Genomic DNA, 24819 nt, shown 5'->3' on the forward strand with positions numbered 1-24819 from the left:
TGAGGGGGGAGTGAGAACGGGAGGTGGGTGAGGTTTGTGAGGGGGGGTGTTGAGGGGGGGTGAGAACGAGAGGTGGGTGAGGTTGTGAGGGGGGTGTTGAGGGGGAGTGAGAACGGGGAGGTGGGTGAGGGTTGTGAGGGGGGTGTTGGGGGGGGAGTGAGGGCGGTGAGAAGGGGGAGGTGGGTGAGGTTTGTGAGGGGGTGTGGGTGTGAGGGGGAGTGAGGGCGGGAGGTGGGTGAGGTTTGTGAGGGTGGGTGTTGGGGGGGGGAGTGAGGGCGGTGAGAAGGGGAGGTGGGTGAGGTTTGTGAGGGGGGTGTGGGGTGTTGAGGGGGGTGAGGGTCGGGGGGGGTGGGGTTGTGGGGGGGGGTTGAGGGGGGGAGTGAGGGCGGTGAGAAGGGAGGTGGGTGAGGTTTGTGAGGGGGGTGTGGGGTGTTGGGGGGGAGTGAGGGCGGGAGGTGGGTGAGCTTGTGAGGGGGGGGTTGAGGGGGGAGTGAGGGCGGGGAGGTGGGTGAGGTTTGTGAGGGGGGGGGTGAGGGGGGTGAGGGCGGTGAGAAGGGGAGGTGGGTGAGGTTTGTGAGGGAGGGTGTTGGGGGGAGTGAGGGCGGTGAGAAGGGGAGGTGGGTGAGGTTTGTGAGGGGGGTGTGGGGTGTTGAGGGGAGTGAGGGCGGGAGGTGGGTGAGGTTTGTGAAGGGGGGGGTTGAGGGGGGAGTGGGGGGGGGGGTGGGTGAGGTTTGTGAGGGGGGGGGTTGAGGGGGGGGGGAGTGAGGGCGGTGAGAATGGGAGGTGGGGTGAGGTTTGTGAGGGGGGTGTGGGGTGTTGAGGGGGGAGTGAGGGCTGGAGGTGGGTGAGGTTTGTGAGGGGGTGTGGGGTGTTGAGGGGGGTGAGGGCGGGAGGTGGGTGAGGTTTGTGGGGGGGTGAGGGGGGAGTGAGGGCGGTGAGAAGGGGAGGTGGGGTGAGGTTTGTGAGGGGGGGTGTTGGGGGGGGTGAGGGCGGTGAGAAGGGGAGGTGGGTGAGGTTTGTGGGGGGGGGTGTGGGGTGTTGAGGGGGGAGTGAGGATGGGAGGTGCGGGAGGTGGGTGAGGTTTGTGAGGGGGGTGTTGAGGGGGGAGTGAGGGCGGTGAGAAGGGGAGGTGGGTGAGGTTTGTGAGGGGGGGTGTTGGGGGGGAGTGAGGGCGGTGAGAAGGGGAGGTGGGTGAGGTTTGTGGGGGGGGGTGTGGGGTGTTGAGGGGGGAGTGAGGGCGGGAGGTGGGTGAGGTTTGTGAGGGGGGTGGGGGGTTGAGGGGGGAGTGAGAATGGGAGGTGGGTGAGGTTTGTGAGGGTGGGGGGTTGAGGGGGGAGTGAGGGCGGTGAGGGTGGGGGGTGTTGAGGGTGGGGGTGTTGAGGGGGGGGGTGTTGAGGGTGTGGGTGTTGAGGGGGGGGGTTGAGAGGGGGGGTGTTGAGGGGGGGGGTTGAGGGGGGGGGGTTGAGGGGGGGAGTGAGGGCGGGAGGTGGGTGAGGTTTGTGAGGGGGGGTTGAGGGGGGGAGTGAGGGCGGGAGGTGGGTGAGGTTTGTGAGGGGGGTGTGGGGTGTTGAGGGGGGAGTGAGGGCGGGAGGTGGGTGAGGTTTGTGAGGGGGGGGGTTGAGGGGGGGGAGTGAGGGCGGGAGGTGGGTGAGGTTTGTGAGGGGGGGGGTTGAGGGGGGGGAGTGAGGGCGGGAGGTGGGTGAGGTTTGTGAGGGGGGTGTGGGGTGTTGAGGGGGGAGTGAGGGCGGGAGGTGGGTGAGGTTTGTGAGGGGGGTGTGGGGTGTTGAGGGGGGAGTGAGGGCGGGAGGTGCGGGAGGTGGGTGAGGTTTGTGAGGGGGGTGTGGGGTGTTGAGGGGGGAGTGAGGGCGGGAGGTGGGTGAGGTTTGTGAGGGGGGGGTGTTGAGGGGGGGGTGTTGAGGGTGTGGGGGTTGAGGGGGGGAGTGAGAACGGGAGGTGGGTGAGGTTTGTGAGGGGGGGGGGTTGAGGGGGGGGAGTGGGGGCGATGAGCCTGGTTGAGTTACTCACTGCAGTGTGGTGAATCTCCCTCCAGGCTGCCTCAGTGCCACACAGAGTTTCTGGACCCCCTCATCCTGCAGATTATTGTTATTCAGCCTGAACAGAACGGAGCAGAAACAGAAAACGGTTACACAGGAAAACCGGCTGGGTGCTCACACATCGACCGGATTCTCCCAAAAAAAATTCCATGTCCCCAACTGTGGGAAAATGGGATATCTTAGAATCCCTACAGCACAGAAAGAGACCATTCAGCCCATCGAGTCTGCACCGACCACAATCCCACCCCGGCCCTACCCCCACATATTTACCCGCTAATCCCTCTAACCTACGCATCCCAGGACTCTAAGGGGCAATTTTTAACCTGGCCAATCAACCTAACCCGCACATCTTTGGACTGTGGGAGGAAACCGGAGCACCCGGAGGAAACCCACGCAGACACGAGGAGAATGTGCAAACTCCACACAGACAGTGACCCGAGCCGGGAATCGAACCCGGGTCCCTGGCGCTGTGAAGCAGCAGTGCTAACCCACTGTGCTAAACGCAATCGATGCACATCATGTGCGTGGTGATTTGTTGGAATGTGGACCGGTTGGCTTTCCAGAGCAGTACATTGTGAATGGGCCAGTTTAGATCGAATATTGTCCACTCAGAAAGAGCTGATTGACAACCTTGTTGTACAGGAACGTTTAGGGAAGTGTGACCATAAAATGGTGGAACATTGCATGAAGTGGGAAGCAAGGGATCAGTGCTTGGTCCTCTGCTCTTTGTGATTTTTATTAATGACTTGGAGGAGGGGGCTGAAGGGTGGATCAGTAAATTTGCTGATGACACCAAGATTGGTGGAGTAGTGGATGAGGTGGAGGGGTGTTGTAGGCTGCAAAGAGACATAGATAGGATGCAAAGCTGGGCTGAAAAATGGCAAATGGAGTTTAACCCTGATAAATGTGAGGTGATTCATTTTGGTAGGACTAATTTAAATGTGGATTACAGGGTCAAAGGTAGGGTTCTGAAGACTGTGGAGGAACAGAGAGATCTTGGGGTCCATATCCACAGATCTCTAAAGGTTGTCACTCAAGTGGGTAGAGCTGTGAAGAAGGCCTATAGTGTGTTAGCTTTTATTAACAGGGGGTTGGAGTTTAAGAGCCGTGGGATTATGCTGCAACTGTACAGGACCTTGGTGAGACCACATTTGGAATATTGTGTGCAGTTCTGGTCACCTCACTATAAGAAGGATGTGGAAGCGCTGGAAAGAGTGCAGAGGAGATTTACCAGGATGCTGCCTGGTTTGGAGGGTAGGTCATATGAGGAAAGGTTGAGGGAGCTCGGGCTGTTCTCTCTGGAGCGGAGGAGGCTGAGGGGAGACTTAATAGAGGTTTATAAAATGATGAAGGGGATAGATAGAGTGAACGTTCAAAGACTATGTCCTCGGGTGGATGGAGCTATGACAAGGGGGCATAACTATAGGGTTCATGGTGGGAGATACAGGAAGGATATCAGAGGTAGGTTCTTTACGCAGAGAGTGGTTGGGGTGTGGAATGGACTGCCTGCAGTGATAGTGGAGTCAGACACTTTAGGAACATTTAAGCGGTTATTGGATAGGCACATGGAGCACACCAGGATGATAGGGAGTGGGATAGCTTGATCTTGGTTTCAGATAAAGCTCGGCACAACATCGTGGGCCGAAGGGCCTGTTCTGTGCTGTACTGTTCTATAAGTTTGGGAGTTATACAATTTAATCAGAAGGCAGGGTGTTGAATCTGAGAAAGATTCTGGTCACCCTATTATAGAAAGGATATTATTAAACTAGAAAGAGTGCAGAAAAGATTTACTAGGATGCTACCGGGACTTGATGGATTGAGTTACAAGGAGAGGCTGGATAGACTGGGACTTTTTTCTCTGGAGCGTAGGAGGCTGAGGGTTGATCTTATAGAGGTCTATAAAATAATGAGGGGCACAGATCAGCTAGATAGTCAATATCTTTTCCCAAAGGTAGGGGAGTCTAAAACTAGAGGGCATAGGTTTAAGGTGAGAGGGGAGAGATACAAAAGTGTCCAGAGGGGCAATTGTTTCACACAGAGGGTGGTGAGTGTCTGGAACGAGCTGCCAGAGGCAGTAGTAGAGGCGGGTACAATTTTGTGTTTTAAAAAGCATTTAGACAGTTACATGGGTACGATGGGTACAGAGGGATATGGGCCAAATGCGGGCAATTGGGACTAGCTTAGGGGTGTGAAAACAAAGGGGCAGCATGGACAAGTTGGGCCGAAGGGCCTGTTTCCATGCTGTAAACCTCTATGACTCAATGAAAGGAACCTATGAGGATACGAGGGGCTAATTGGTCGATTGGAAAGATGTGATAGCAGAGAGATAATGATTACAGGATTTACAACAAAAATACATTCTTTCAGGAGCATTGTCAGAAGCTACAGAAGGATATAGATAGGCTGGAAATTTGGGCAAAGAAATGGCAGATGGAGTTCAATCCTGATGAATGCGAAGTGATGCATTTTGGTAGAAATAATGTAGGGAGGAGCGATACGATAAATGGCAGAACCATAAAGGGTGTAGATACGCAGAGGGACCTGGGTGTGCAAGTCCACAGATCCTTGAAAGTGACGTCACAGGTGGAGAAGGTGGTGAAGAAGGCATATGGCATGCTTGCCTTTATAGGACGGGGCATAGAGTATAAAAGTTGGGGTCTGATGTTGCAGATGTATAGAACGTTGGTTCGGCCGCATCTGGAATACTGCGTCCAGTTCTGGTCGCCACACTACCAGAAGGACGTGGAGGCTTTGGAGAGAGTGCAGAGGAGGTTTACCAGGATGTTACCTGGTATGGAGGGGCTTAGTTATGAGGAGAGATTGGGTAAACTGGGGTTGTTCTCCCTGGAAAGACGGAGGATGAGGGGAGACTTAATAGAGGTGTATAAAATTATGAAAGGCATAGATAGGGTGAACGGTGGGAAGCTTTTCCCCAGGTCGGAGGTGACATTCACGAGGGGTCATAGGTTCAAGGTGAAGGGGGGGGAGGTTTAACACAGATATCAGAAGGACATATTTTACACAGAGGGTGGTGGGGGCCTGGAATGCGCTGCCAGGCAAGGTGGTGGAGGCGGACACACTGGGAACGTTTAAGACTTATCTAGACAGCCATATGAACGGAGTGGGAATGGAGGGATACAAAAGAATGGTCTAGTTTGGACCAGGGAGCGGCGCGGGCTTGGAGGGCCAAAGGGCCTGTTCCTGTGCTGTATTGTTCTTTGTTCTTTGTTTAATGGATAAAATACACAGCAAGGCAAGTGTCCAATTGTGGCTACAGAAAGCAACAATGGATTGTGTGAAAAGTCTTGTTCTGATCTATGTATTGAACACACGGCCCTCATTGACACTCCTTGTTCTCTCCTCAACCCAATTAGTCAGGTACAACCTTCCTTTTCAAAGCAGAACTGAATAACTACGCCAAGGGAAAAGTTGGCAAGACTCTAGGGAAGGAGCAGAGAAAGGGGTGGGATTCATTTGATTTCTCCTTCAAGCAGGGGTCACGGACACAGCGGCCTCCTCCGAGCGTTCTGCCATTACCTGATCTCTCTGCACTTGTTGAGGTGAGGAATGAGGTGGTCAAGCCCCTCGAGTTGTGTGATGGAGGAACTGACATCAAAACGTTCGACCGTGTCTAGAGATTGGAGAGTGTAGGCCACTGCCGAGCAGTCAACGGGGTTGAGACGATGGGATGAGAGGTCGATGGTGGCGTTGGCCCCCAGTGTACGCTGGACCAACCTCGCTTGTTGGGCTTCGAAGAGGCAGTGCAGAGCTTGCAGGAGGTTCCTCTTGTGTCCATTCTTCATGGCCTCCTGTGTCCTCCTGAGTAGCCAATCCACGATGACGGAGCAGGGTTTCTTGGGAAGGACACACAGGGCCTTATCCAGAGTGTGCGAATTGCCTGGCTTGGACAGGCCTGACAGAAAGCGGGAAAAGATCTCATAGCGGCCATCTTCACAGCGGCTGACTTCCTCCAGCACGTTCCTGAGCGCCTCTAAGTTGCAGCTGAGGACAAAGTGCAGGGCAGCCAGGAACTCCTGGATGGTGAGATGGAGGAAGCTAAAGGCTAGCTTTTCTGAGCCGAGATCCTGCTCCAGGAACTCCATAAGGAAGCCGGAGAGGAACTGTGAGGACTCCAGTTGGTTCTCCTTGAGGTCTTTCCTGTAGAAGACCAGGCGACGCACCCGGACACCAGTAAAGGCCATCTTGCTGATCCTGAGCATTGTCTTGGTCTTGTGGGAGGCGTAGCGGGCATGATTGGTCAGGAGATTGGCCACAAAGATGGCAAAGAGCTGGGTGATGGTCTTGGGGGGTGTGCGGGCCTCACTTCCTCCCTTTCGCCGGCCAAAGTAGCCTTCCAGGGCCGAGCAGAGGATCCAGCAGTAGGATGGGTTGAAGCAGAGGGTGTAGAGGATCCCGTGGCCCCGCACGTGTTTGTAGACCCTCTGGCCCTCCACCTGATGGCCGTAGAATTTCTCAAAATAGAGACGCCTCTGCTCCTGGAAGAAGCCCAGGATCTCGGTGTACCGCTGGACTTTGCCGGGCTCCAATGTTTCCAGGGCGATGGGACGAGTGGTCACCAGAACGGAGCAGCCCTTCAGAAGGTTCTGGATCACCAGGCTGGCCACAATGATGGAGACGGGATGGAACTCCTTCGGGTCTGTGCAGGGCTGGTCGAAGTTCAGCTTCTCCTTGCTCTCATCCAGTCCATCGAAGACGAAGAGGATTTGTTCTGGTTGCTGGAGGATCTGGTGGATGTACGGCCCCAAGAAGGGGTGTCTGCGGACAATGATGTTGACCAGGGAGGAGCTTTCTTCCAGCAGGTTCAGCTCACGGAATTGGAAATGGAGAACAAAGGTGAACTGCCGATAGATGCTTCCTGCAGCCCAATCGTGAAGGAGCTTCTGGACCATCGTGGTCTTGCCAATTCCGGGGACTCCACACACCACCACCACCGGGGGCGCCGCACCCGTGGAGTTATAGGCCTTACGGAAGAGGTGGCCCACCCTCATTGGCCGGGCGATCCCGTGTCCCTCTGCCGCTCGGGACTCCAGGGTCTGGTGGGTGTCAGCTGTGCCCATCATCTCGTTGTGGAGCTCTCCGCTGAGTCGGTGACCAGGCACCACGATGAGCTCAGTGTAGCGATCCTGTAACTTCACGCTTCTCCTGGCCTTCTTCCTCCATGGGACGCGTTGATAGTCAAAGCCCTCCGTCCAACTTCAAAGCCTCCTGGCAACCTGCGGGAATGTCAGAGAATGGAGGGTCAGACACTCCCTCACTATCAACTCCCTCACTATCAACTCCCTCACTATCAACTCCCTCACTATCAACTCCCTCACTATCAACTCCCTCACTATCAACTCCCTCACCCTTCATCTCTTTCCACCCACTCCCTGGGGTCAAAGGTCACCACACACATTGACCTCTCACTGGGTCAGGGGTCACCGCACACACTGACCCCCTCCCTGGGTCAGGGGTCACTGCACACACCGACCTCTCACTGGGTCATCACGGGAATTTACCCCGTGCTGTGGAGTAGAGGAATCCCAGGGGCACTAACTCCCCCCGACAGGGTTGGAAAGAGGTTTCCCCGTCGTGACTGACTGAGCCCTGGGACTGGGGGCTCACTGGGGAATGACAGACCTCCCCACTGAGGCTGACCTCCGACCCCCCCCACCCACCCCTCCGCCCTCAAGACCAATTTCCAGCCCGACACTCACTATCTGTCCCTGCCTTAAACCCTGACTGACCGCAGTGCCTGGATAGCCAGACTGTGACCCACATCAACACCCACACACATCCCCCCCGGACAATCACCTTCCGTAAGCTTTCACATTTGGAGTACTGTGAGCAATTTTGGGCCCCACACCTCAGGAAGGACATACTGGCACTGGAGCGGGTCCAGCGGAGATTCACACGGATGATCCCAGGAATGGTAGGCCTGACATACGATGAACGTCTGAGGATCGTGGGATTATATTCATTGGAGTTTAGGAGGTTGAGGGGAGATCTGATAGAAACTTACAAGATAATGAACGGCTTAGATAGGATGGACGTAGGGAAGTTGTTTCCATTAGCAGGGGAGACTAGGACGCGGGGGCACAGCCTTAGAATAAAAGGGAGTCACTTTAGAACAGAGATGAGGAGAAATTTCTTCAGCCAGAGAGTGGTGGGTCTGTGGAATTCATTGCCACAGAGGGCTGTGGAGGCCGAGACGTTGAGCGTCTTCAAGACAGAAATTGATAAATTCTTGATTTCTCGAGGAATTAAGGGCTATGGGGAGAGAGCGGGTAAATGGAGTTGAAATCAACCATGATTGAATGGTGGAGTGGACTCGATGGGCCGAATGGCCTTACTTCCGCTCCTATGTCTTGTGGTCTTACAACAGTGGAATGCTGCAGAGGCCCACAGGGCAACTTCCAACAGCAATCCCGCTGGAGGAAACAGGGTCAGCGAATAGCGGGACTGGAATCAGCCAAACATAAAGCAATGTAGAAAGGTCCCCACTGTTCGATTTGCTAAATATTCACCACAAGACACCAGAGAGTATTGTCTTGGTCACAGAAGACAGAGAGTAGCGGTGGAAGGGTGTTTTTCAGAATGGAGATGTGTAGCTAGTGGTGTTCCGCAGGGATCAGTGCCGGGACCTCTGTTGTTTGTTGGATATATAAATGATCCGGAGGAAAATGTGGGTGGTCTGATCAGTAAGTATGTGGGTGACACAAAGATTGGTGGAGTTACTGATAGTGTCAGAGGATACAACAGGATATGGATCGATTGGAGACTTGGGCACAGGAATGGCAGATGGAGTTTAATCCAGACAAATGAGAGGTGATGCATTTTGGAGGATCAGGTTTAGGTGTGAATTAGACTGTAAGTGGCAGAACCCTTCGGAACATTAACATACAGAGGGATCTGGGCGGCAGGTCCACAGTTCCCTAAAAGTGGCAACACAGGTGGCCAAGGTGATTAAGAAGGTATATGACATGCTTGCCTTCATCAGCCGGGGCACTGAGTACAGGAGTTGGGGAATCATGTTGCAGCTATATAAAACCCTGGTTAGGCTGCATTTGGAGCATTCCGTGCAGTTCTGGTCACCACTCTACCAGGAGGACGTGGGAGCTTTGGACAGAGTGTAGAGAAGGTTCACCAGGATGCTGCCGGGTCTCGAGGGTGTCGGCTATGAGGAGAGGTTGGACAAACTAGGATTGTTTTCACTGGAAAGACGGAGGCTGAGGGGAGACCTGATAGAGGGTCTACAAAATGATCAGAGGCACAGACAGGGTGGACAGTCAGAGGCTTTTCCCCAGGGTGGAAGTGTCAATTACCCGGGGGGGGGGGGCACAGGTTCATGGTGAGAAGGGGGGAGTTTAAGGGAGATGTGCGGGGGAAGTTTTTCACACAGAGAGTGGTGGGTGCCTGGAACGCGGTGCCAGAGGAGGTGGTGGAAGCAGGAACATTAACAACATTTAAGAGGCATCTGGATGGGTCGATGAATAGGGAGGGAATGGAGGGATACGGACTGGGTAAGGGCAGGAGGTATTTTTTAGTTTAGTTAGAGCATCATGATTGGTACAGGCTTGGAGGGCCGAAGAGCCTCTTCCTGTGCTGGACTTTTCATTGTTCTTTGTTCATTCCTCTCCTTCCAGCTCAGGCCATCAGATTATTACATTGAGACAGTAAAGGGAGGCTTGGTTTAATTTCTCTGAATTCCCTCAGCACTGACAGTGCGGCACTCCCTCAGTACTGACCCTCTGACAGTGCGGCACTCCCTCAGTACTGACCCTCTGACAGTGCGGCACTCCCTCAGTACTGACCCTCTGACAGTGCGGCACTCCCTCAGTACTGACCCTCTGACAGTGCGGCACTCCCTCAGTACTGACCCTCTGACAGTGCGGCACTCCCTCAGTACTGACCCTCTGACAGTGCGGCACTCCCTCAGTACTGACCCTCTGACAGTGCGACACTCCCTCAGTACTGACCCTCTGACAGTGCGGCACTCCCTCAGTACTGACCCTCTGACAGTGCGGCACTCCCTCAGTACTGACCCTCTGACAGTGCGGCACTCCCTCAGTACTGACCCTCTGACAGTGCGGCACTCCCTCAGCACTGACCCTCTGACAGTGCGGCACTCCCTCAGTACTGACCCTCTGACAGTGCGGCACTCCCTCAGTACAGACCCTCTGACAGTGCGGCACTCCCTCAGTACTGACCCTCTGACAGTGCGGCACTCCCTCAGTACTGACCCTCTGACAGTGCGGCACTGCCTCAGTACTGACCCTCTGACAGTGCGGCACTCCCTCAGCACTGACCCTCTGACAGTGCGGCACTCCCTCAGTACTGACCCTCTGACAGTGCGGCACTCCCTCAGTACTGACCCTCGAACAGTGCGGCACTCCCTCAGTACTGACCCTCTGACAGTGCGGCACTCCCTCAGTACTGACCCTCTGACAGTGCGGCACTCCCTCAGTACTGACCCTCTGACAGTGCGGCGCTCCCTCAGCACTGACCCTCTGACAGTGCGGCACTCACTCAGTACTGACCCTCTGACAGTGCGGCACTCCCTCAGTACTGACCCTCTGACAGTGCGGCACTCCCTCAGTACTGACCCTCTGACAGTGCGGCACTCCCTCAGTACTGACCCTCTGACAGTGCGGCACTCCCTCAGCACTGACCCTCTGACAGTGCAGCACTCCCTCAGTACTGACCCTCTGACAGTGCGGCACTCCCTCAGTACTGACCCTCGAACAGTGCGGCACTCCCTCAGTACTGACCCTCTGACAGTGCGGCACTCCCTCAGTACTGACCCTCTGACAGTGCGGCACTCCCTCAGTACTGACCCTCTGACAGTGCGGCACTCCCTCAGTACTGACCCTCTGACAGTGCGGCACTCCCTCAGTACTGACCCTCTGACAGTGCGGCACTCCCTCAGTACTGACCCTCTGACAGTGCGGCACTCCCTCAGTACTGACCCTCTGACAGTGCGGCACTCCCTCAGCACTGACCCTCTGACAGTGCGACACTCCCTCAGCACTGACCCTCTGACAGTGCGGCACTCCCTCAGCACTGACCCTCTGACAGTGCGGCACTCCCTCAGCACTGACCCTCTGACAGTGCGGCACTCCCTCAGCACTGACCCTCTGACAGTGCGGCACTCCCTCAGTACTGACCCTCTGACAGTGCGGCACTCCCTCAGCACTGACCCTCTGACAGTGCGGCACTCCCTCAGCACTGACCCTCTGACAATGCGGCACTCCCTCAGCACTGACCCTCTGACAGTGCGGCGCTCCCTCAGCACTGACCCTCTGACAGTGCGGCACTCCCTCAGTACTGACCCTCCGACAGTGCGGCACTCCCTCAGCACTGACCCTCTGACAGTGCGGCACTCCCTCAGCACTGACCCTCTGACAGTGCGGCACTCCCTCAGCACTGACCCTCTGACAATGCGGCACTCCCTCAGCACTGACCCTCTGACAGTGCGGCGCTCCCTCAGCACTGACCCTCTGACAATGCGGCACTCCCTCAGCACTGACCCTCTGACAATGCGGCACTCCCTCAGCACTGACCCTCTGACAGTGCGGCACTCCCTCAGCACTGACCCTCTGACAATGCGATTCCCTGTATTACGCCCAGTTAGTAAAATTCGTACCTTTGAGATTCCTCAACACATATCCATTCCGGTGAATGTAAATTTCTCTCAATATACTCCCTCCTGCACAAAATAATCAAAAGATTTGTTAATTGGGCAGCAATCAGAAAACATTTTCCAAATTAAAATTAAAAAATGGCCGGCACAGCACAGGGCGGTTAGATACAGAGTAAAGCTCCCTCTACACTGTCCCCATCAAACACTCCCAGGACAGGGACAGCAGGGGGCTAGGAACAGAGTAAAGCTCCCTCTACACTGTCCCCATCAAACACTCCCAGGACAGGGACAGCACGGGGTTAGGTACAGAGTAAAGCTCCCTCTACACTTCCCCATCAAACACTCCCAGGACAGGTACAGCACGGGGTTAGATACAAAGTAAAGCTCCCTCTACACTGTCCCCATCAAACACTCCCAGGACAGGGACAGCACGGGGTTAGGTACAGAGTAAAGCTCCCTCTCCACTGTCCCCATCAAACACTCCCAGGACAGGTACAGCACGGGGTTAGATACAGAGTAAAGCTCCCTCAACACTGTCCCCATCAAACACTCCCAGGACAGGTACAGCACGGGGTTAGATACAGAGTAAAGCTCCCTCTACACTGTCCCCATCAAACACTCCCAGGACAGGGACAGCACGGGGTTAGGTACAGAGTAAAGCTCCCTCTACACTTCCCCATCAAACACTCCCAGGACAGGTACAGCACGGGTTTAGATACAGAGTAAAGCTCCCTCTACACAGTCCCCATCAAACACTCCCAGGACAGGGACAGCACGGGGTTAGGTACAGAGTAAAGCTCCCTCTACACTTCCCCATCAAACACTCCCAGGACAGGTACAGCACGGGTTTAGATACAGAGTAAAGCTCCCTCTACACTGTCCCCATCAAACACTCCCAGGACAGGGACAGCACGGGGTTAGGTACAGAGTAAAGCTCCCTCTCCACTGTCCCCATCAAACACTCCCAGGACAGGTACAGCACGGGGTTAGATACAGAGTAAAGCTCCCTCTACACTGTCCCCATCAAACACTCCCAGGACAGGTACAGCACGGTGTTAGATACAGAGTAAAGCTCCCTCTACACTGTCCCCATCAAGCACTCCCAGGACAGGTACCGCACGGGGTTAGATACAGAGTAAAGCTCCCTCTGCACTGTCCCCATCAAACACTCCCAGGACAGGTACAGCATGGGGTTAGATACAGAGTAAAGCTCCCTCTACACTGTCCCCCATCAAACACTCCCAGGACAGGTACAGCACGGGGTTAGATACAGAGTAAAGCCATCTCTGCACTGTCCCCCATCAAACACTCCCAAGACAGGGACAGCACGGGGTTAGATACAGACTAAAGCTCTCTCTGCACTGTCCCCATCAAACACTCCCAGGACAGGTACAGCACGGGGTTAGATACAGAGTAAAGCTCCCTCTGCACTTTCCCCATCAAACACTCCCAGGACAGGTACAGCACGGGGTTAGGTACAGAGTAAAGCTCCCTCTGCACTGTCCCCATCAAACACTCCCAGGACAGGTACAGCACGGGGTTAAATACAGAGTAAAGCTCCCTCTGCACTGTCCCCATCAAACACTCCCGGGACAGGTACAGCACGGGGTTCGATACAGAGTAAAGCTCCCTCTACACTGTCCCCATCAAACACTCCCCGGACAGGTACAGCACGGGGTTAGATACAGAGTAAAGCTCCCTCTGCACTGTCCCCCATCAAACTCTCCCGGGACAGGTACAGCACGGGGTTAGATACAGAGTAAAGCTCCCTCTACACTGTCCCCATCAAACACTCCCAGGACAGGTACAGCACGGGGTTAGATACAGAGTAAAGCTCCCTCGACACTGTCCCCATCAAACCCTCCCAGGACAGGTACAGCACGGGGTTATATACAGAGTAAAGCTCCCTCTACACTGTCCCCATCAAACACTCCCAGGACAGGTAGAGCACGGGGTTAGATACAGAGTAAAGCTCCCTCTCCACTGTCCCCCATCAAACACTCCCAGGACAGGGACAGCACGGGGTTAGATACAGAGTAAAGCTCCCTCTCCACTGTCCCCATCAAACACTCCCAGGACAGGTCCAGCACGGGGTTAGATACAGAGTAATGCTCCCTCTACACTGTCCCCATCAAACACTCCCAGGACAGGTACAGCATGGGGTTAGATACAGAGTAAAGCTCCCTCTACACTGTCCCCATCAAACGCCCCCAGGACAGGTACAGCACGGGGTTAGACACAGAGTAAAGCTCCCTCGACACTGTCCCCATCAAACACTCCCAGGACAGGTACAGCACGGGGTTAGATACAGAGTAAAGCTCCCTCTACACTGTCCCCATCAAACACTCCCAGGACAGGTACAGCACGTGGTTAGATACAGAGTAAAGCTCCCTCTACACTGTCCCCATCAAACACTCCCAGGACAGGTACAGCACGGTGTTAGATACAGAGTAAAGCTCCCTCTACACTGTCCCCATCAAACACTCCCAGGACAGGTACAGCACGGGGTTAGATACAGAGTAAAGCTCCCTCTACACTGTCCCCATCAAACACTCCCAGGACAGGGACAGCACGGGGTTTGATACAGAGTAAAGCTCCCTCTACACTGTCCCCATCAAACACTCCCAGGACAGGTACAGCACGGGGTTAGATACAGAGTAAAGCTCCCTCTACACTGTCCCCATCAAACACTCCCAGGACAGGTACAGCACGGGGTTTGATACAGAGTAAAGCTCCCTCTACACTGTCCCCATCAAACACTCCCAGGACAGATACAACACGGGGTTAGATACAGAGTAAAGCTCCCTCTACACTGTCCCCATCAAACACTCCCAGGACAGCTACAGCACAGGGTTAGATACAGAGTAAAGCTCCCTCTACACTGTCCCCATCAAACACTCCCAGGACAGGGACAGCACGGGGTTAGATACAGAGTAAAGCTCCCTCTACACTGTCCCCATCAAACACTCCCAGGACAGGTACAGCACGGGGTTAGATACAGAGTTAGGCTCCCTCTACACTGACCCCATCAAACACTCCCAGGACAGGTACAGCACGGGGTTAGATACAGAGTTAGGCTCCCTCTACACTGACCCCATCAAACACTCCCAGGACAGGTACAGCACGGGGTTAGATACAGAGTTAGGCTCCCTCTACACTGACCCCATCAAACACTCCCAGGACAGGTACAGCACGGGGTTAGATACAGAGTAAAGCTCCCTCTACACTGTCCCCCATCAAACACTCCCAGGACAGGTACAGCATGGGGTTAGATACAGAGTAAAGCTCCCTCTACACTGTCCCCCATCAAACACTCCCAGGACAGGTACAGCACGGGGTTAGATACAGAGTAAAGCCATCTCTGCACTGTCCCCCATCAAACACTCCCAGGACAGGGACAGCACGGGGTTAGATACAGACTAAAGCTCTCTCTGCACTGTCCCCATCAAACACTCCCAGGACAGGTACAGCACGGGGTTAGATACAGAGTAAAGCTCCCTCTGCACTTTCCCCATCAAACACTCCCAGGACAGGTACAGCACGGGGTTAGGTACAGAGTAAAGCTCCCTCTGCACTGTCCCCATCAAACACTCCCAGGACAGGTACAGCACGGGGTTAAATACAGAGTAAAGCTCCCTCTGCACTGTCCCCATCAAACACTCCCGGGACAGGTACAGCACGGGGTTCGATACAGAGTAAAGCTCCCTCTACACTGTCCCCATCAAACACTCCCCGGACAGGTACAGCACGGGGTTAGATACAGAGTAAAGCTCCCTCTGCACTGTCCCCCATCAAACTCTCCCGGGACAGGTACAGCACGGGGTTAGATACAGAGTAAAGCTCCCTCTACACTGTCCCCATCAAACACTCCCAGGACAGGTACAGCATGGGGTTAGATACAGAGTAAAGCTCCCTCGACACTGTCCCCATCAAACCCTCCCAGGACAGGTACAGCACGGGGTTAGATACAGAGTAAAGCTCCCTCTACACTGTCCCCATCAAACACTCCCAGGACAGGTAGAGCACGGGGTTAGATACAGAGTAAAGCTCCCTCTCCACTGTCCCCCATCAAACACTCCCAGGACAGGGACAGCACGGGGTTAGATACAGAGTAAAGCTCCTTCTACACTGTCCCCATCAAACACTCCCAGGACAGGTACAGCACGGGGTTAGATACAGAGTAAAGCTCCCTCTACACTGTCCCCATCAAACACTCCCAGGACAGGTACAGCACGGGGTTAGATACAGAGTAATGCTCCCTCTACACTGTCCCCATCAAACACTCCCAGGACAGGTACAGCATGGGGTTAGATACAGAGTAAAGCTCCCTCTACACTGTCCCCATCAAACGCCCCCAGGACAGGTACAGCACGGGGTTAGATACAGAGTAAAGCTCCCTCTCCACTGTCCCCCATCAAACACTCCCAGGACAGGGACAGCACGGGGTTCGATACAGAGTAAAGCTCCTTCTACACTGTCCCCATCAAACACTCCCAGGACAGGTACAGCACGGGGTTAGATACAGAGTAAAGCTCCCTCTACACTGTCCCCATCAAACACTCCCAGGACAGGTACAGCACGGGGTTAGATACAGAGTAATGCTCCCTCTACACTGTCCCCATCAAACACTCCCAGGACAGGTACAGCATGGGGTTAGATACAGAGTAAAGCTCCCTCTACACTGTCCCCATCAAACGCCCCCAGGACAGGTACAGCACGGGGTTAGACACAGAGTAAAGCTCCCTCGACACTGTCCCCATCAAACACTCCCAGGACAGGTACAGCACGGGGTTAGATACAGAGTAAAGCTCCCTCTACACTGTCCCCATCAAACACTCCCAGGACAGGGACAGCACGGGGTTAGATACAGAGTAAAGCTCCCTCTACACTGTCCCCATCAAACACTCCCAGGACAGGTACAGCACGTGGTTAGATACAGAGTAAAGCTCCCTCTACACTGTCCCCATCAAACACTCCCAGGACAGGTACAGCACGGTGTTAGATACAGAGTAAAGCTCCCTCTACACTGTCCCCATCAAACACTCCCAGGACAGGTACAGCACGGGGTTAGATACAGAGTAAAGCTCCCTCTACACTGTCCCCATCAAACACTCCCAGGACAGGGACAGCACGGGGTTTGATACAGAGTAAAGCTCCCTCTACACTGTCCCCATCAAACACTCCCAGGACAGGTACAGCACGGGGTTAGATACAGAGTAAAGCTCCCTCTACACTGTCCCCATCAAACACTCCCAGGACAGGTACAGCACGGGGTTAGATACAGAGTAAAGCTCCCTCTACACTGTCCCCATCAAACACTCCCAGGACAGGTACAGCACGGGGTTTGATACAGAGTAAAGCTCCCTCTACACTGTCCCCATCAAACACTCCCAGGACAGATACAACACGGGGTTAGATACAGAGTAAAGCTCCCTCTACACTGTCCCCATCAAACACTCCCAGGACAGCTACAGCACAGGGTGAGATACAGAGTAAAGCTCCCTCTACACTGTCCCCATCAAACACTCCCAGGACAGGGACAGCACGGGGTTAGATACAGAGTAAAGCTCCCTCTACACTGTCCCCATCAAACACTCCCAGGACAGGTACAGCACGGGGTTAGATACAGAGTTAGGCTCCCTCTACACTGACCCCATCAAACACTCCCAGGACAGGTACAGCACGGGGTTAGATACAGAGTTAGGCTCCCTCTACACTGACCCCATCAAACACTCCCAGGACAGGTACAGCACGGGGTTAGATACAGAGTTAGGCTCCCTCTACACTGACCCCATCAAACACTCCCAGGACAGGTACAGCACGGGGTTAGATACAGAGTAAAGCTCCCTCTGCACTGATCCCCATCAAACACTCCCAGGACAGATACAGCACGGGGTTAGATACAGAGTAAAGCTCCCTCTACACTGTCCCCCATCAAACATTCCCAGGACAGGTACAGCACGGGGTTAGATACAGAGTAACGCTCCCTCTACACTGTCCCCATCAAACACTCCCAGGACAGGGACAGCACGGGGTTAGATACAGAGTAAAGCTCCCTCTACACTGTCCCCATCAAACACTCCCAGGACAGGTACAGCACGGGGTTAGATACAGAGTAAAGCTCCCTCTACACTGTCCCCATCAAACACTCCCAGGACAGGTACAGCACGGGGTTAGATACAGAGTAAAGCTCCCTCTACACTGTCCCTGTTACACATTTGCCTGATGCTTTTTGATTTGGGATCTGACAGCCTGTCCCTTGTTTGTGTGTTTGGGGAGGAGTTTGTGCGATTGTGTGAGTTGTGGAGATATTTGAACGATCGGCTTACCCTGGTTCTGCAGCTCCCTCAGCACCCCGCGTGCAGTGGAATGCTTCTCTTTGCTGCTGGGGAGATCATACAGTATTAGCCACAGGGTTTTCATTCCTTGTCGGCCCTTCTCCTGAACACTCTGTACAGATTTCTCCACACACTCCTTCTCTCCTGTCTTCCTGATTTCGTGCAGTTCCTGTCAAGAGGACAGAAAGTATGGAACAGTGTTAGCGTCTCCAAGCACTGTGGCTCTTTTTTCTTTTTTCAGGGGCCTTTTCCGTGTGTCCCTCTGGGGCGGGGGAGTTTGTGACCATCTGAACTCACCAGTACAGAGACCACGAAAGACAGCATGTTTTTACAGAGCGAGGTTATTGCTAATACATGCGTCAGTAGAACAGATCGCCAGCAAGCGCCAGCTATGCTTTCCCGATGTAACAATACAAGTGTGGGATCGATGTACTCTTCTGAACACTTCAATTCCCCGCCCAGCATTTCATGGAGGGTCCAATTACAATATTATGCAATATTACCTGAGCTAATAACGCTCTACCTATCAGCAGGGTTCGGAGCTCATTAGTCCATGGCACCTGAAAGTTCTTCCCTCATTACCAGGAAACTTAACTACACAAACCCGGTAAATTTAAGGATGTTGCTATCAGCTGCAAATTTTAATTGGTGAGGGGAGTTAGTTCTCTTGCCTGTGTCCAGCCCCAATGTCAACATGAGAAACCGTACCAACCTCGCTAACCATGAGCTAATATACCCCAGAATACTGAGAGAGGCAAGGGAGGAAATTGCTGGGGCCTTGAGAGAAATCTTTGTATCCTCACTGGCTGCAGGGGAGGTCCCAGAGGATTGAAGAATAGCCAATGTTGTCCCTTTGTTTAAGAAGGGGAGCAAGAATAATCCAGGTAATTACAGGCCGCTGAGCCTTATATCAGTGGGAGGGAAATTATTGGAGAGGATTCTTCAAGACAGGATTTATTCCCACTTGGAAATAACTGGACGTATTAGTGAGAGGCAACATGGTTTTGTGAAGGGGAGGTCGTGTCTTGCTAACTTGATCGAGTTTTTCGAGGAAGTGACGAAGATGATTGATGAGGGTAGGGCTGTGGATGTTGTCTACATGGACTTCAGTAAGGCCTTTGACAAGGTCCCTCATGGCAGACTGGTGCAGAAGGTGAAGTCACATGGGATCAGAGGTGAGCTGGCAAGGTGGATACAAAAATGGCTCGGTCATAGAAGACAGAGGGTAGCAGTGGAAGGGTGCGTTTCTGAATGGAGGGCTGTGACAAGTGGTGTTCCTCAGGGATCAGTGCTGGGACCTTTGCTGTTTGTAATATATATCAATGATTTGGAGGAAAATGTAACTGGATTGATTAGTAAGTTTGCGGACGACACAAAGGTTGGTGGATTTGCGGTTAGTGATGAGGACCATCAGGGGATGCAGCAGGATATAGATCAGTTGGAGACTTGGGCGGAGAGATGGCAGATGGAGTTTAATCCGGACACATGTGAGGTAATGCATTTTGGAAGGTCTAATACAGATAGGAAATATACAGGAAATGGCAGAACCCTTAAGAGTATTGATAGGCAGAGGGATCTGGGTGTACAGGTACACAGGTCGCTGAAAGTGGCAATGCAGGTGGAGAAGGTAGTCAAGAAGGCATACGGCATGCTTGCCTTCATCGGCCGGGACATTGAGTTTAAAAATTGGCAAGTCATGTTGCAGCTTTATAGAACCTTAGTGAGGCCGCTCTTGGAATATAGTGTTCAATTCTGGTCGCCACACTACCAGGAGGATGTGGAGGCTTTGGAGAGGGTTCAGAAAAGATTTACCAGGATGTTGGCTGGTATGGAGGGCATTAGCTATGAGGAGAGGTTGGAGAAACTCGGTTTGTTCTCACTGGAGCGACGGAGGTTGAGGGACGACCTGATAGAAGTTTACAAGATTATGAGGGGCATGGACAGAGTGGATAGTCAGAAGCTTTTTCCCAGGGCGGAAGAGTCAATTACTGGGGGCACAGGTTTAAGGTTCGAGGGGCAAGGTTTAAAGGAGATGTACGAGGCAGATTTTTTACACAGAGAGTAGTGGGTGTCTGGAACTCGCTGCCGGGGGAGGGAGTGGAAGCAGATACGATGGTGAGTTTTAAGGGGCGTCTTGACAAGTACTTGAATTGGATGGGAATAGAGGGATATGGTCCCCGGATGGGTAGGGGGTTTTTGTTCAGTCGGGCAGCATGGCCGGTGCAGGCTTGGAGGGCCGAAGGGCCCGTTCCTGTGCTGTAATTTTCTTTGTTCTTTGTTCTAATGCACTCCTGTACAGTCCAAAGCCTTGATGAACTTGCAGCTGCCTGACTCAAGCTGATAGGGAGAACTGCTCTTTCTAGACCCATTGTCGTAAAAGAATTTGGCCTGTCTGCTGTCTGTGTCCCATCATGCTGTCTGTGTCCCATCATGCTGTCTGTGTCCCATCATGCTGTCTGTGTCCCATCATGCTGTCTGTGTCCCATCATGCTGTCTGTGTCCCATCATGCTGTCTGTGTGCCATCATGCTGTCTGTGTGCCATCATGCTGTCTGTGTGCCATCATGCTGTCTGTGTGCCATCATGCTGTCTGTGTCCCATCATGCTGTCTGTGTCCCATCATGCTGTCTGTGTGCCATCATGCTGTCTGTGTCCCATCATGCTGAGCAGTTAGGACCCCGAGGTTTACAAACACATGGAGAATGCAGCTTAATTCCACGCTTGGTTAAATTGTGGTTCTCCAGACAATCCCTTTGCATATTATATTAGCCACATGGTAAATCCTTCCTCTATATACAAGGCACCTTGTAATCTTTACCTTAACCTTGTCCACCTGTTATAGAAAATTTAAAATCAGGGCCTTTAATGTGATAATTACCCTCATTCACACTCCATTCTCCCTCTCTCCAAACTGTGAGACTCCCTCCCTCCCTCCCTCAGTCCCCAAACTGCGACACTCCCTCCCTCCCTCAGTCCCCAAACTGCGACACTCCCTCCCTCCCTCAGTCCCCAAACTGCGACACTCCCTCCCTCCCTCAGTCCCCAAACTGTGACACTCCCTCCCTCCCTCAGTCCCCAAACTGTGACACTCCCTCCCTCCCTCCTTCAGTCCCCAAACTGTGAGACTCCCTCCCTCCCTCAGTCCCCAAACTGCGACACTCCCTCCCTCCCTCAGTCCCCAAACTGTGACACTCCCTCCCTCCCTCAGTCCCCAAACTGTGACACTCCCTCCCTCAGTCCCCAAACTGTGACACTCCCTCCCTCAGTCCCCAAACTGTGACACTCCCTCCCTCCCTCCCTCAGTCCCCAAACTGTGACACTCCCTCCCTCCCTCAGTCCCCAAACTGCGACACTCCCTCCCTCCGTCCCCAAACTGTGACACTCCCTCCCTCCCTCAGTCCCCAAACTGTGACACTCCCTCCCTCCCTCAGTCCCAAACTGTGACACTCCCTCCCTCCCTCAGTCCCCAAACTGTGACACTCCCTCCCTCCCTCAGTCCCCAAACTGTGACACTCCCTCCCTCCCTCAGTCCCAAACTGTGACACTCCCTCCCTCCCTCCCTCAGTCCCCACACTGTGACACTCCCTCCCTCCCTCAGTCCCCACACTGTGGCTCTCCCTCCCTCCCTCCCTCCCTCCGTTGGTTGCCTCACCTCTGCCTCCTGTGCTGTGAATACCTCTCTTTGTTGGAGCTGCTGGATAACCAAGTCGGTGTTGTCTTGGACAATGTTGACTAGTTCGGGGATATAGTGTTCGTAAACCCACAGGAACTCAGTGTCTTTAAACTGATCGAGAATCTCGCTGAACTTGACAACTGCAGAGGAATACAAAACGCCATTTAAATCATCGCTGCTGGAGGAACCGGTGACACCCCCCGAGCCATAAATCCAGGCCCAGGCTCCATTCTCGGCCTAGCCTGGGCTAAACGATTCCCCCGCCCTCCTGCCTCCCACCCCGGCGCTGGTGAAGGGAGTGGGTTTCGACAAACAGAGAGACATTATCCTCACCCTGGTCATCTTCTGGTCCTGTCAGCTGTTTGTCTTCCATCGTGCTGGTTCTACCAGCTCCTCGTTCATTCCCAGGGTCACCCATGTCCGCTCAGTTTGAAGATCCCACAACAGGACTGAAGGGGAAAGAACACACCTCACCGACAGAGTCAATGACCCTTCCCGCTGTCCTGTGCTCCATCACAGCGTTCAGTCCTCACACCCCAGCTATTTACAATCTATTGAATGACTTGGACACAGAGATAAGAAGGTGCGATCATCAAATTTGCAAATGACACCAAAATAGAATTAGAGAAACCCGACAGTGCACAAGGAGGCCATTTGATCCATCAAGTCTGTACCGACCACAATCCCACCCAGGTCCTTTCCTCGTAACCCCACATATTTACCCTGCTGCTCTCCCTGACACTCGGGTCAATTATCATGGCCAATCCCCTAACCCGCACATCTCAGGACACTAAGAGGCAACTTAGCACAGCCAATCCCCTAACCCGCACATCTCAGGACTCTAAGGGGCAATTTAGCACAGCCAATCGCCTAACCCGCACATCTTTGGACTGTGGGAGGAAACCGGAGCACCCGGAGGAAACCCACGCAGACACGGGGAGAATGTGCAAACTCCACACAGGTGGGACAGTAAGTTGCAAGCTGAAATGAGAAACTTACGGAGGATAGGGTCGGTGAGTGGGCCAGAATGTGGCAGATGGAAGTGAATGTGGAGGAGTGTGAGGTTATCCACTTTGAGAAAAGTGGAAAGGCAATTCCTTGTGTAAATGGAGAGAGACTTCAGAGTGCGTTGGAGCAGAGGGATCTGGGTGGCCTTGTGCATGAATCACAAATCTAGCGCGCAGGTACCGCACATAATAAAGACAGCAAATGGAATGATGGCATTTATAGCTAAAGGAATACAATATAAAGGTAAGGAAGTATTGTTGCAGCTATACAAGGCATTGGTGAGGCCGCACTTGGAGTATTGTGCACAGCTTTGGACTCGAGACATGAGGAAGTATGTAGAGAGTTCAGAGCAGGTTCACTGGATTGATTCCAGAGATGAGGGGGTTTGACACATGCAGAGACAGGGTGCAACTTATATGAGTCAGGAGGTCTAAGTGAGTGGAAAGATAACAAAAGTTATTGACACAGGAAACCTGGAGAGGATGTTTCCCCGTGTGGGACACTTCAAAACAGGTGGTGATAGTTTTAGGACAAGGAGTGGCAGATTTAAAACCAAGCTCAGGAAAAGCGAATTCTCAGACAGGGAAGTGACTGTGTAGGATTCACCCTCCCAGAGTGAGAGTGTGGGATTCACCCTCCCAGAGTGAGAGTGTGGGATTCACCCTCCCAGAGTGAGAGTGTGGGATTCACCCTCCCAGAGTGAGAGTGTGGGATTCACCCTCCCAGAGTGAGAGTGTGGGATTCGCCCTCCCAGAGTGAGAGTGTGGGATTCGCCCTCCCAGAGTGAGAGTGTGGGATTCGCCCTCCCAGAGTGAGAGTGCGGGATTCGCCCTCCCAGAGTGAGAGTGCGGAACTCGCCCTCCCAGAGTGAGAGTGTGGGATTCGCCCTCCCAGAGTGAGAGTGCGGGATTCGCCCTCCCAGAGTGAGAGTGCGGGATTCGCCCTCCCAGAGTGAGAGTGCGGGATTCGCCCTCCCAGAGTGAGAGTGCGGGATTCGCCCTCCCAGAGTGAGAGTGCGGGATTCGCCCTCCCAGAGTGAGAGTGCGGAACTCGCCCTCCCAGAGTGAGAGTGCGGGATTCACCCTCCCAGAGTGAGAGTGCGGGATTCACCCTCCCAGAGTGAGAGTGCGGGATTCACCCTCCCAGAGTGAGAGTGCGGGATTCACCCTCCCAGAGTGAGAGTGCGGGATTCACCCTCCCAGAGTGAGAGTGCGGGATTCACCCTCCCAGAGTGAGAGTGCGGGATTCACCCTCCCAGAGTGAGAGTGCGGGATTCACCCTCCCAGAGTGAGAGTGCGGGATTCACCCTCCCAGAGTGAGAGTGCGGGATTCACCCTCCCAGAGTGAGAGTGCGGGATTCACCCTCCCAGAGTGAGAGTGCGGGATTCACCCTCCCAGAGTGAGAGTGCGGGATTCACCCTCCCAGAGTGAGAGTGCGGGATTCACCCTCCCAGAGTGAGAGTGCGGGATTCACCCTCCCAGAGTGAGAGTGCGGGATTCACCCTCCCAGAGTGAGAGTGCGGGATTCACCCTCCCAGAGTGAGAGTGCGGGATTCACCCTCCCAGAGTGAGAGTGCGGGATTCACCCTCCCAGAGTGAGAGTGCGGGATTCACCCTCCCAGAGTGAGAGTGCGGGATTCACCCTCCCAGAGTGAGAGTGCGGGATTCACCCTCCCAGAGTGAGAGTGCGGGATTCACCCTCCCAGAGTGAGAGTGCGGGATTCACCCTCCCAGAGTGAGAGTGCGGGATTCACCCTCCCAGAGTGAGAGTGCGGGATTCACCCTCCCAGAGTGAGAGTGCGGGATTCACCCTCCCAGAGTGAGAGTGCGGGATTCACCCTCCCAGAGTGAGAGTGCGGGATTCACCCTCCCAGAGTGAGAGTGCGGGATTCACCCTCCCAGAGTGAGAGTGCGGGATTCACCCTCCCAGAGTGAGAGTGCGGGATTCACCCTCCCAGAGTGAGAGTGTGGGATTCACCCTCCCAGAGTGAGAGTGTGGAATTCACCCTCCCAGAGTGAGAGTGTGGGATTCACCCTCCCAGAGTGAGAGTGTGGAATTCACCCTCCCAGAGTGAGAGTGTGGGATTCACCCTCCCAGAGTGAG

The 24819-nt window shown here is 53.9% G+C and overlaps 1 protein-coding gene across 1 annotated transcript; it reads right to left on the reverse strand.

Annotated features, from left to right (window-relative positions):
* Positions 1 to 2025: 2025 nt before the first annotated feature.
* On the reverse strand, positions 2026 to 22125 carry LOC144490125 (NACHT, LRR and PYD domains-containing protein 3-like; the record flags this gene model as incomplete). The annotated part of the gene is made up of 6 exons (XM_078207933.1): positions 22041 to 22125; positions 21687 to 21847; positions 18027 to 18204; positions 11679 to 11763; positions 5592 to 7268; positions 2026 to 2112 (listed from the first exon to the last, which is right to left on the reverse strand). Coding segments are annotated over exons 1-6 (2273 nt in total), but the record flags the coding sequence as incomplete, so codon positions are not given.
* Between the last annotated feature and the right edge of the window lie 2694 nt (positions 22126 to 24819).

The sequence above is a fragment of the Mustelus asterias genome, unplaced genomic scaffold (genome assembly GCF_964213995.1).
Source record: "Mustelus asterias unplaced genomic scaffold, sMusAst1.hap1.1 HAP1_SCAFFOLD_2898, whole genome shotgun sequence".
NCBI lineage: Eukaryota > Metazoa > Chordata > Chondrichthyes > Carcharhiniformes > Triakidae > Mustelus > Mustelus asterias.